At 61.8% G+C, this 12,001-nt stretch overlaps 1 protein-coding gene across 2 annotated transcripts; it reads right to left on the bottom strand.

Moving 5' to 3' along the window:
• Positions 1–1,847: 1,847 nt before the first annotated feature.
• Positions 1,848–10,128, bottom strand: KMT5C (lysine methyltransferase 5C). 2 transcript variants are annotated; one of them, XM_023184386.2, is made up of 9 exons: positions 10,015–10,128; positions 7,879–8,131; positions 7,545–7,710; positions 7,075–7,184; positions 6,093–6,256; positions 5,957–5,976; positions 3,604–3,740; positions 3,271–3,455; positions 1,848–3,001 (listed from the first exon to the last, which is right to left on the bottom strand). In XM_023184386.2, exons 2-9 carry the CDS (start codon positions 7,986–7,988, stop codon positions 2,508–2,510), a joined length of 1,386 nt encoding a protein of 461 aa, XP_023040154.1. In that variant the 5' UTR covers positions 7,989–8,131; positions 10,015–10,128; the 3' UTR covers positions 1,848–2,507. The 2 variants fall into 2 exon arrangements, with proteins under 2 accessions (XP_023040154.1, XP_023040155.1); XM_023184387.2 differs by lacking the exons at positions 7,879–8,131; positions 10,015–10,128 and having other exon boundaries at positions 7,278–7,681.
• Between the last annotated feature and the right edge of the window lie 1,873 nt (positions 10,129–12,001).

Genomic DNA, 12,001 nt, shown 5'->3' with positions numbered 1-12,001 from the left:
GATGAGGTTTCTCCATGTGGGTCAGGCTGGTCTCAAACTCCCAATCTCAGGCAATCCACCCGCCTTGGCCTCCCAAAGTGCTGGGATTACAGGTGTGAGCCACTGCACCCGGCTTGCCCCTGGGTTTTAGCCCTTTTTGTTGGGGGTGGGGTGGGGTGGGGCGGATATAGAAACTTGTGAGAATGTGATGAACACTCTGAACCCCCTGTAAAGTAAAAAACGTGCATATGAGTATGTACTCTCAACACTGAAGATTTCAGAAGGTTCCTGGAAGTTCCAATGTCCACCCATGAGTCCTCAGCAAAGACCCCCTGCTCTGCTGTCCTCTTTTTCTAAGAGCTGTTGCAACAGCACCTGAATTTCAGAAACAAAAGGCCGGGCGCGGTGGCTCACACCTGTAATCCTAGCACTTTGGGAGGCGGAGGCAGGAGAATTGCTTGAGCTCAGGAGTTTGAGACCAGCCTGAGCAACACAGTGAGACACAATCGCCACAAAAAATTTTAAAAATCAGCTTGACGGGTGGTGTGCGCCTATGATCCCAGCCACTCGGGAGGCTGAGGCCGCAGAATTGCTTGAATCCAGGAGACGAAGGTTGCAGTGAGCCGAGACGGCGCCACTGCATTCCAGCCTCGGTCACAGAGTGAGACCCTGTCTCAAAAAAAAAAAAAAAAAAAGGAAAGAAATGAACGGCATGGCTTCAGTTCATTATTCAGAGACAAATCCTTGGGGACTGCCACTGGAGCCATCTCTCTGCCGTTTGATGACCTGGAGCTCTCTCCATCCTTATTTTTAACATGAGAAAGAAAACAAACAGGGTTTAGCAGGATTTGCACTATAAGAAAGAGGAATTTTCTCCCTGCAAAAGAAATAGAACAGGCCATATTATCCAATGTATCTAAACGAGTTTTAAAGTAAACAAGGTTTGACCCGTTCTCAACTGCCCCCTTGTCCCCAGCTCCCAGGACCACTGCTGAGGTGCTCATATGGGTCTCGCTGTGGCCTCTCCTCCCCCGTTGCTCCCTCTCCACCAGGGCCAAGGAGAGTTTCCTGATACCTGCGGCCTGGCCTCGTCCACCTCCACAGTAAGCTTGTTCAAGGCTGGCAGATGTGGAGGTGCACAGGGGGGTCCTGGAGCCAGCAGGTGACCTGTAGCTGCCCAAGTAAGACGGGCTCAGTGGCCCCAATGAGAAAAGCGTCTGTGAGAAGCTGGAGGTACCTGGGATCAGGGAGTGCTCACGGTCAGCCGCTGTTAGTCCTTTTGCAAAACAAGATTGCAGGGAGAGTTAAGACGCCCTGGCAAAATCCAGATCCTGGATTGGACCTGAAGAAACAAGATTCATCATCCTGGTCTCAGACACAGCAAAGTCCAAGATGCCACAGCTGAGGAAGGCCCCGTCAGCGCCGCCTCCCCCAGGCCTGGCTCTGGTGTCCTGGGCAGCCCCCACACCCCCACTCAGCCAGCCGCCACCAGTCTCTCTCTGTTTGGACTGAGATGTGGGAGGGGCCTCTCACTGAGAAGTGCCAGAAGGGAGAAAGAAGGGCCCTCAAGTCCCCATGTGGCCTTGGCAAGTCGCTCTGCTTGCTAAACCTTGTTGACCTCGCCTGGAAAATGGGAGGACCCGCTCCTAGGAGAGGATGGGTCTGAAGGCATTTTTATAAGCACAGCCCGAGTGGGGATGGGGCTCCAGCCTCAGTCCCCCTAGTCCGTCACCCTCCCAAATCCCTCTCCCGACAGCTCTCAGGGCCGCAGGCCTGGGTTGCCTCTTCCCCTTCTCACCAGCACAGCTGAGGTCTCAACCTCCCTATATCCCTTCAAAACATAAGCCAAAACAAAAAACCGCCAAGGGTGCTGCTTATAACAAGGTTTTAATAAAATAAAAAGTTCAAGTGCTTCCAATCCCCCAACATACCCCTTTCTGGTGTGGGGGAGGGGAGGGAGCCCCCCACCCCAATAGCACCAGGATAGCACCATGAGAACGATGAGGTCGCACCCGGCCTCCCTGAGACCCACAGGGGGTGGTGAGAGGAACATGCCCCCAGACACCCCCAACCTTCCCCCCACCGTAGACAGCTGCAGAGCTGAGAGCAAACCCAGTCCCCTCGTGAGGGCAGTCTCTGTGAGCGCCACCCCCCGTCAGTCCCCCTCCTCCTGAGGCCTGCACTTCCGGGGAGATGCCGAGGCCTGGCCCCTGCCCCTTATGGCTCTGCTCCCTGGGGAGGAAGGGGCTGAGGGAGGCTCCTGCAGTCCTGAGGCTGGGGCGGGGCTGGGAAGGGCAGCAAATGGCCAGGGCTCCCTGTGGGAGTGGGGGTGGCTCAGGGGTCAGCAGTCACAAAGGGTCAGGGGTCAGATCCCTGGGGGTGTCCAAACCAACCCCGTTCCAGGGTCGGAGCTATGCTGGAGTCAAGGGTCAGCTCCCTCCCAGAGGTCCAAGGACTCCTTCTAGAGGTCCTGGGGAGTAGCCAGGAGAGAGACCCCCTCTCCCTGCTGGGCCTCCCCGTCTGGCCTGTCACAGCTCTTCACCGCCGACATCTAGGTCGATGGAACCGTGGCTGACCACCAGCCGTAGGCGCTTGGGTGGGGAGAAGGGGGCAAAGGCGAGGGCCTGCTTCGGGATCAGGATGGGGCCTGGGGTCCCAGCAGGGGCTGGGGTGGCTGGTGGGGCTGGGGCCAGGCGCCGAAGGTCCACCCGCACCACGTAAGGCAGCCCATAGCGCCGGGCCCAGTGCCAGTCCTGCTGGGGGACCCAGCGGGCGCGGGGGGGCTGGCCCAGGGCCACCAGGGCCTCTCCTCGCAGGCGGCAGTGGGGGCCACAGCCTCCCCACCGGTGCAGGGAGATGCGGGCGGCGTGGTGGGTGGAGAGCGCTGGGGGCCTCCGGGGCCGGGGGCGTCGGCGCTTCCGGGACCGCACTCGGGGCTGGGGCTGAGGCAGCCACTGGAGCCAGAGGGGTGAGGTGTCTGGGCGGGCACTACAGGCTGGCAGGCGCAGGGGTTGGCAGGCGGCTGTGAAGGTCCAGGTGGCAGGGAGAGGAGGAACAAAGGAGAGGTGAAGTCAGTGCAAGCTGGGCCGGTCCTCCTCTGGACAAGGAGGCGGCTCTGCCCTGCACTCCCCAGAGGAACGATGTAGGCAGAACTGCTCAACAGCGAGGCCTGCCAGGGGCTGAGGGTGGGAGAGAGGGTGCCAGGCTAGGCAGAGAGCTCAGAAGAAAGGAGACAGATGACCAGGAGCACACAGGGTAGGGGCTGCCAGGATGGCAGGGAGGGGTGCTCACCACAGAACGGGTCCCGGCGCAGTGGGGACGGGTGCACGCAGACCCGAGGGCCCAGCAGGCCCTGTCGGCCGCCGCTGTCCAGGCCTTGCAGCCGCCGCTTGGTCTCACGTAGCTGGTACTTGTCCAGGGGCCGCGGTGGCAATGCAGGCTCCCTAGGTCTCGTTCGGAAAGCTCCTTCGCCTCTCCTGGGAGATCGGGTGGAGGGGAGATGAGAGGCTGGGGTCGGACACGCTCAGGGATGGGCCCCGAGGGTGCATTTCTGGGCTCAAGAAGCCCAGATCCCCGGGGCAGCCAGCCTGGCCTGACCCCACCCGCCTCTTGCCTGGTCCCCACCTCTCACAGGTGTAGCATTCACAGTGCTCATTCTTCTCGCCGAAGAAGCCCTCACCGTAGAAGCACGTCACCTCGTCCCCAGGCTCGATGTCCCGGAGCACCTTGACACAGGCGGCGTTCCCATCTGCAGGCACAAACTGAGGGCAAAGCCCGCTCAGCGCCCTGGCCCAGGGCACAGGGGAGGGCTCACCCATCCCCACGCCTGGCCGGACACCCTGGCCCTGAGCATCCTCTTCTGGAATGGGGCAACAGCCGAGCCCCGAAAAGTGGCATTCTGAGGCGGCTGCCTTGCCCAGGGCCTGTCCTTTGCCTGTAGCCCCTGGACAATCCACCCACTGGCTGGTTTCCACCCCTCCCTGCAGGACGATGATCTAACCTGACCTTCTGGCAGCATGCAGTGCCAGCGGTGGTGACCGCTCCCTCCAGCCTCTGTGGCCTTGTGCCAAGCCCCACCTCTTCTGCCACACCCAAGCCCATCCCCTCCTGAGCTGCCTGCCCCCCAACAAACTGTTCCTAGGCAGCTGAGGTCTGAGCTCTGCCTGCCATGGGCTGCCCCCGCTTCTCTGAGGCCCGCCTCCACTCCACAGCCCAATCCGTGTGTGCTCTGGCCCTGCCTTTGGGATCATTCACCCAGGAGCTGCCCCGCAGGCTCCTCCCGGGCCCCACACAGCTGTGCCTCCCTCCCTGTTCCCCGTCTAGAAGGGGCATGACCACTGTCCACCCAACTGTCCATTGATCCATCCACTCATGACTGACATTTGCCTGGGAGTAGCCCTCGCCACCTGCCTGCCTGACGGCCCCCAGACCAACCGGCCAGTACCTCCTAAGTGCGCCACCTCCCACATCTTCGTCCTCCTTGCCTCCCTGAAACCCCTACTGGAGTCAGCCCCTCATCAGCTCTCTGTGGCCACCCTGCCTCCAGCCTCTCCCCTTCCTGCCAAGCCTCTTGCACATGGGCCTCCAGGGTGACCTAAAAACCAAGCTTCTCATTATACATCCTGGGGGGAGCTTCCGTGGCTCCCTGGCCCGGGCCACAAGGCCTTGCTGCCCGACCAAAGCCGTCATTGGGCACCCCCAGCCCGCCGGTGTGCCGTGTCCTGCTAGACGCCCTCCTTTGCCCCTGATTTCCTTTAACACCTAGGGAAACTCTGCCTCTCTGTCGATGCCCAGCATGGCATCGCTTGTGTGAAGCCAGATGGTCCCCGATGGCCGGCGAGCTGGCCGCCCTCTCCCGTGCTCAGGGTGGCTAGCGCACACTCGCCCTGCACAGCCTCTCCAGGTACCGCCTTTCATTTCCATCCCGCCCAGCGTCTGTGTGTGGTGCCAGATCAGGGCCGCGCATTCGCTGTCCAAAACCCTCTGGCACACCTGACCAGCCTGCAGAGCTCCTGGGCAACCAACCCCATCTGAGATGAAAAACCAAAGGCCAGGGGTAGCATAGCCAGGACCCCAACTCAGTTCTGACCCTGGAGCTGAAGATCTGGACCCGTTTGTCATGCCTCCCGGGGCGCCCCTCCGAGGTCTGTGCTCCAGAGGGTGCACCCTCAATGCCTTCCTGGAGCCGACCCTCCTCATTCCTTCCGCTTCCCGGCTATAGGACAACCGGCGGCCTCTCCTCAGTACGTCTGGACAGCATCCTGAGTCCTGACCCCTGAGCCCTGGGGCTCTCTGGCCTCCCTGCTCCTGACACCACAGCTGCCTGTGTTGCTCCCTGCAAGGCTGGGAGCTCCCACCACAGGGCCCTGCCTCACTGCCACACTCCCTGCCCAAACTGGCACGGCTCCCAGCTCAGTTTTCAGAGAAGAAAGATGGCCAGCAGCTGGCAACCAGGGTTCCAGCGCAACTGCACAAACAGCCAGGCAACACTGGCCAAGCTGGAGCCCCTTCCTCGTTTTTGGTAGCCTTGTGACCAAATACCCACTCTGCTCCTTCCAGGACCCGTGGGAAGCCATGGAGACAGGGGGCAGCATTTGGCTCTTTTTTTGTTTTTATTTTTGAGACAGAGTCTCGCTCTGTCGCCCAGGCTGGAGGGCAGTGGTGCGATCTCGGCTCACTGCAAGCTCCGCCTCGCAGGTTCACGCCATTCTCCTGCCTCAGCCTCCCGAGTAGCTGGGACTACAGGTGCCGCCAACACGCCTGGCTAATTTTTCGTATTTTTAGTAGACATGGGGTTTCACCGTGCTCTCGATCTCCTGACCTCGTGATCCGCCTGCCTCGGCCTCCCAAAGTGCTGGGATTACGGGCGTGAGCCACCACGCCTGGCCAGCGTTTGGCTCTTTACTGAACCAAAAACCCTTTCCCCAGGCCACAGGCACCCTTTCTTCCCACGTGGCCCCGGGTCCCAGGGCCTTACCTTGCAGTTGGGCTTGCAGTCTGGAGCCAGTTGGGGCAGGAGAGAGAAGAGAGGTGGGTGAGCTCAGAGCTCAGTCGCCAAACCCTCCCACTACCTCCCTCCAGCTCCGCCTGGCTCCATCCCATCCCACCCTCACCATGGTTGATGAAGGCGGCTGGGCCCAGCCACAGCTGAGCACTTCGCTTGCGGGTTGAGTACATGATGCTGAAGTCATTCTCACCGGCCCTCAGCAGCCCCTCATCCGCCTCCCGCAGCTCTGCGATGCAGCCCACCAGCAGCTCCAGCTTCTCATTCTTTTTCCTGCCAAGAGGCCAGGGGGCGGGGCTGTGGGCAATGCCTGGCCTCCTGCAGTTGCTCAGGGGACTCGGGCCTCCGGCACAGAGGCACCCAGGAAGCAGGGACTCCTGTGCGCTGGTGCTGGCTACTGGCGATCCGTCTTCCACATCTTCCTCTTCCCCTCCCGCCTGGGTGGGCTTCCCTGCTCCAGCCCCCAGCCTCACAGGACCCTGCTACTGAAAGCCTTCGGGACAGCATCACACAGCAGATACAGCCCCCATTCCCTCCCCTCACTCTCATAGCACCTGCTCCCAATTCCCTCCTGTGTGGACTCCCCGCTACTCGCCCCACCAGACCCTCAGGCTGGTGCTTCCCCTCTCAGTGTGAGCCTCGCCCTGGGAGCGCTTGCTCATTCCTCGCAGCTCCCCTGCAGCGTGTACCAGCCGGGACCAGTGACTGCATGTTGACTTGTCTGCCACCCGCCTCCTCACCAGACTGTGAACCCCGCAGGGGCAGGGTCTCCTCACTGCACTCAGGGGTGTTTAACATGTGGTGGGGGCTCAGGTCACAATGAGGTAAGGACAGCGTACCCCTAAGCAGAAGCCTAGTTCTTTCCTGGAAGCCCCAAGAACCCTGGGGTCACATCTGGGGTCTCCTGCTCCAGCAGCACCCTGGTAGCCACAGAGGTCTTCCAGGATTAGCCCCACTACCTTCCCAGGATGCCCGGAGGACCAGGCACCTCTCTTTTCCCCGGTCGGCCAGTCCGTGAACAGAGGGTCTCTCTGGTGCCCTCTGAGCCCTGTCTCTTCCAAGGAGACCCGGAGGGAGTCCTGCCCTCTTACCAAGCACGAGTGGACACGATCTTGGCCCCGTTGGTCTCCATGGAGTAGCGCGTGCAGGGCAGGATGGTAAAGCCACTTTCCGGCAGGAAGGCACGGAGGTAGCGATAGACCTGGTGAGGGTGAGGGTGGGGGTGAGGAGGCGGGCAGGGGCATCTTTGGCCCTCTCTCTCCAGGAATCTAGGCCTGCTCTGCCACTGACTCACTGTGTGGTCTTGGGGGCCTCGTGTTCCCTCTCGGGGCCTCAGTTTCCTCATCCGTCAAATGAAGAGGTTGGAGTACATCTCAGAGGGCCCCCCCAACTCTCCTCTCCTAGGATTCTCTGAGCCTTGCCTCAGATGGTCCCAAGGGCTAGGAAGTCAGGGGGCCCCAGGGGCTGCGCTGAGGGACTCTAGAGCGTCTGCCAGGCAGGACCGAGCCCGGTGAGCAGGGAGGACACGCGGTGAGGACGGGGGAGGGGAGGGCGCCCTCACGTGGGTCTTGAGGGCAGCCTCCTGCCGCGGGCCCCGGCTCTGGAAGTAGTGGGCCGTCCAGCCTCCCAGCGTCAGGGCCCGGTACGCAGCCTCCAGGTCCCGCTGCCTCAGGAAAGTTTCCAGCGCTGAGCGCAGGTGCTGCTGTCGCCGCAGTGGGGGCACAGGGCTGGGGGAGAGGGCATGCCTGGGTCCCAGGGCCTTCCAGGGCCCCGGCCCCAACCCCCACTTGGAGCTGAGGGGAGGACCAGGCTGAGGAGAGGGCTGAGGGGCGGCAGTGGTGCAAGGGGAGGGGTCCTGACCCCTCGGGCCCACCCTCGCCCCCAGGCCGCCTCACCTGACGTTCATCTTATGGGTTCGGAAACCGAGGTAGGGGTCCAGGACGAGGCTGGTGGCCAGGTCATCGTTCTCGCACAGTTCTCGTGCTGTCACTCTGTCCGGCCCCATGGTGCCCTGCGGACCATGCTGCCTCTGGCAGAGAGCAGGAACAGGTGGGGGCAAGGCAGGCGCGGGGAGCCTGGCGTGGTGCTGACTCCACTCCTGCGCTACTCAGAAGCTGTGGGGGATGCTGGTGAGCCCCACAATCTCATCTGCAAAATGGGGAGAAAAGCAGTGCTGACTTCACCGGGCTGCTGGCGAAGATGGAACTCAACAAGTACTTCTGAGAGTAGGGAAACCCAGGCCATGTCAGCCATCACCTTAGCATCTCTATCCCTTCTTGCTCTGCAGGGCAGACACAGGCCCGGTAAACACACAACCCCCACGTGCACACGCACACGGGCACCAGGCACACCCATGCACATTCAGACTGACACACGCAGAGTCCCCTGCCCATGTGCACAGACTCCCCCCCCCCCCCCCACCACATCTCTGTGGGCCCGGGGAAGGCTGACTGAGTGGCAGCCGGGATCACCCCAAAGGCTTAGCAAGGTGGGGAGCTGCTTCACGTCTAGCCCTCAAGGAGGAAAAGTCAAAGCTTCCCGCCAGCCCGAGGTCCCGCCCTCCACCCCCACCACGACCCAGCCTCGGTCTCCGCCCCCTGCCTCCCCAGCAGCCTTCGGGAGTGGTCAGGAGGCTTTGGGTGAAGCCCCAGGCAGCCTGGAGGCGGGTGAGGGGAGGGAGGGCAGGGGAGGGATCCCAGCACCTGCTCCCTCTCCAAGGATTCCAGGGGAGGGGGCCTCAGAGGACAAAAGCAGGGGTGGGGTGGGGAGCAAAGGAAGACTATGGGGAGGCAGCACAGGTCAACATTGACAAAAACATGTTTTTAAAGCGGAGCCAGGAGAGAATGGAGAGATGAAGGAAACCATCCAAACCCCTAACCCAGACGGAGGGCCAGCCTCGTCCCCGCACCAGGGCGCCCCAGGCTCATCTGCGCCTGGGAGGGGAGGAGATGGGGCAGGGCAAGGAGCGGGAGCTCCAGAGACGGCTGTAGAGGGGTCGGGGACAGACTGGGAGGTTGCGGAAGAGAAAGAGGGGGCGCTACGGGAGGGCGCCAGGGACGGCGGGGAAGCTGGAGAGGGGGCTGGGGGCAAGGACAGAAACGCACAGCGGTGGGCACGGCAGGGGGCCGTGCGGGGGAGAACGCTGCAGCCGGGCCTGGGGGTGCTCAGAGGGGTGTGAGGAAGGGAAGGGGGTGCCAGGGAGGGCAGAGAGCGGGGAAAGGCCTAGGGACCCCGGGAGGAGCCAGACGGGAGACGTGGGTCGGGGGGCGACCCAGGGACGGTGGAGAGGATCCTGGGTGTCCAGTGAGTGAGGGGCCTGAGAGGGCCGACAAGGGCCTAGGGATCCACACGGGGCTTGGTGGGGTCCTGGGGAATCCAGGAAAGGGAGACCCTAGGGAAGGGCCTGGGGGCCCAGGGAGGGGCCTGGGTAGGCGGTGAGAGCCCAGGGCAAGGGACCTGGAGGGTCAGAGGCCAACCTCAGGGTCCAGGGAGAGCCAGGAGAGGGGCAGAGGGGTCAGGGAGAGGCTCTAGGGCACAGAGAGACCTAGAAGGTCCAGGAGGAGGCCTGGAGGGTGAGAGGAGATCAGGGATTGGCCCTGGGGGTGCAGGGAGGGCCCAGGGGTGAGAGAGGGGTCAGGGAGAGGTTCTGAGGGTGCAGGAAGAGGCCTGGGGGTGCAGGGAGAAGCCTGGAGGGTGAGGTCGGGGAAAGGCCCTGGGGGGTGCAGGAGGAGGCCTGGGGGTGCAGGGGGAGGCCTGGAGAGTGACAGGAGGTCAGGGAGAGGCCCTGAGGACGCAGGGAGGGCCGTGGACGTAAGAAGGGGGTCAGGGCCCGGGTGAGGAAGCACAGGAAGGAGGCTGCGGTGCCGCGAAGCCCGAGGCCCGGCGAGGGGACGGGAGACTTGGGTGCCTGGACACGAGGAGGGGCCGGGCGGGGTGGGGGGCAGTCGGGGCAGGGGACGACTGGGAGCCAAGGCGGCGCAGGGCTGGGGCCGTGAAGGGGCTCAGAGATCGGGCCCCGCGCCGCCCCTCACCCGCTTCTCCTCCTCCTCCTCCTCCTCCTCCGGCGCCCGCGCCGCCGCCGCCAACACCTCCCACTGCCTCCTTCAGCTCTCGTCAAACACTGTCGCCGCACCTCCCATCTGCTCGCCAGGCCCGCCCCGCCAAGGCCACTGAGGCTTTCTATTGGTCACGGCTACCGCCACTCCTCCGTTGCTACGAAGCTCCGGCGCTCCCATTGGTCAAGCCCCACTCTTTCCCCGCCCAGTCCTCGTCAGTACCCAGATAAAACCCCGCCACGCCCCCGCCGCCGTCAAACGCCGCGAATTGTTGTCAGTGGTTCACATTGCTGTCCCTCAGTCTCTGCCATAGAGACATGTCCCGCCTCTTCTCCCACTGCGGCCTGAAATCGACGCACTCATTGGCCGAAAGCGCAGTCGCTCGGGGCGAAACTTGGGTTGGGTCGGGTTATTCAGGTCCAAGTGGAAAGAGGGCGGGCTCTGCCAGCACCAGTAGTCGTATATGACTGGCTGGCCTTGGGACAGCTCCTCTTTCCATTGGGTAAGGCATCCGTCCATCACCATAGAGTTGCGGCCTCCCTATTCTCTTTCTCCGAGGAAAGCTTCAGCCGCAGGAGGGAGAAAGCCAGAGCGGGCGGGAGGAAGGCGGTGAATGTGCGCGCACCGCCATCCTTCTCCCCTCCCGCCCGGCGAAGCCTGCGGTTACTAAGGCGACGAAACTTTATTGACAGCTCTGCCTGGCTACAAAGGGCTCTTCAGTCTCTCTCCCTCCCAGACCACCGTCTCTCTCCCTCCCTCCCCGTTTACACCGCTGCGTTTCGGGAGTATCCACAGCCATTCTGTGGGACCTTCCCGCGATATGAACGGGGTCGGATGGAGGGGAGGCTGAGGGAGGAGTGGGGACTTTAGAGACAAGTCCTGACTCCTGGGGCGCTCCCCTGGGGCACCCCCTAATTGGGATCACCCCCTACCTCAATCCTGGAGGCAAACGTAACTAACAATTCATCATAGTTACGCCCAGAGTAATAAGCCCCACACTCAGAACAGGCGGTCTTTGTTTGCTTGTTTGTTTGTTTCGCCACAGCCATCCTTCGCTTAACGACGCTGATACCATCTGGGCAGTGCGTGTTCAGGCGATGTCGTCATCCTGCCAACATCCTAGAGCAACATCACTCACACCTACGTGGCAGGGCTGCGGGCACCTGGGCTGTAAGGTGGCCGGCGGCTCCTGGGCCACACAGCTGTGCGGCAGGTTACTGTCCGGTAACACAATGTAGGCGCTTGTGTGTCTACTCATAGAAAAGGTACCGTAAAAATTCGGTATTTCAGTTTTATAGGATCACTGTCAGACATGCGGTTCACCTGTATAACTATAAATAGTGGGCCCTTGGCCGGGCCCGGTGGCTCAGGCCTGTAATCCCAGCACTTTGGGAGGCCGAGACGGGCGGATCACGAGGTCAGGAGATCAAGACCATCCTGGCTAACACGGTGAAACCCCCGTCTCTACTAAAAAAATACAAAAAACTAGCCGGGCGAGGTGGCCGGCGCCTGTAGTCCCAGCTACTCTGGAGGCTGAGGCAGGAGAATGGCGTAAACCCGGGAGGCAGAGCTTGCAGTGAGCTGAGATCCGGCCACTGCACTCCAGCCTGGGCGGCAGAGCGAGACTCCGTCTCAAAAAAACAAAAACAAAAACAAACAAACACACAAAAAAATAGTGGGCCCTTAAAACAATACATGGCACAGAGTAGGTGCTGTTTTTTGAGGGGGGTGTGTGTGTGTGTGTTTGAGACAGAGTATCGCTCTGTTGCCCAGGCTGGAGTGCAGTGGAGTGATCTCGGCTCACTGCAGTCTCCGCTTCCCAGGTTCAAACGATTCTTTTGCCTCAGCCTCCCAAGTAGCTGACATTACAGGCATGCACTACCACACTCGGCTTTTTTTTTTTTTTTTTTTGGGAGTGGGTTTTTTCATCTTTTTCGTGGTCTCGCTCTACCCCCCCCTACCC

The sequence above is a fragment of the Piliocolobus tephrosceles genome, chromosome 21 (genome assembly GCF_002776525.5).
Source record: "Piliocolobus tephrosceles isolate RC106 chromosome 21, ASM277652v3, whole genome shotgun sequence".
NCBI lineage: Eukaryota > Metazoa > Chordata > Mammalia > Primates > Cercopithecidae > Piliocolobus > Piliocolobus tephrosceles.
The sequence above is the reverse complement of the archived record's forward strand: the minus strand, read 5'-3'. Positions and strand labels throughout refer to the sequence as shown.

Coding starts and splice junctions, on each gene's coding strand:
- KMT5C (XM_023184386.2), bottom strand. CDS start 7,988: ATGGGGCCGGACAGAGTGACAGCACGAGAACTGTGCGAGAACGATGAC. Junction 7,185..7,544: donor AGGCTGCCCTCAAGACCCAC/GTGAGGGCGCCC, acceptor CACCCTCACCAG/GTCTATCGCTACCTCCGTGC. Junction 6,257..7,074: donor ATCGTGTCCACTCGTGCTTG/GTAAGAGGGCAG, acceptor GCCTCTTGGCAG/GAAAAAGAATGAGAAGCTGG.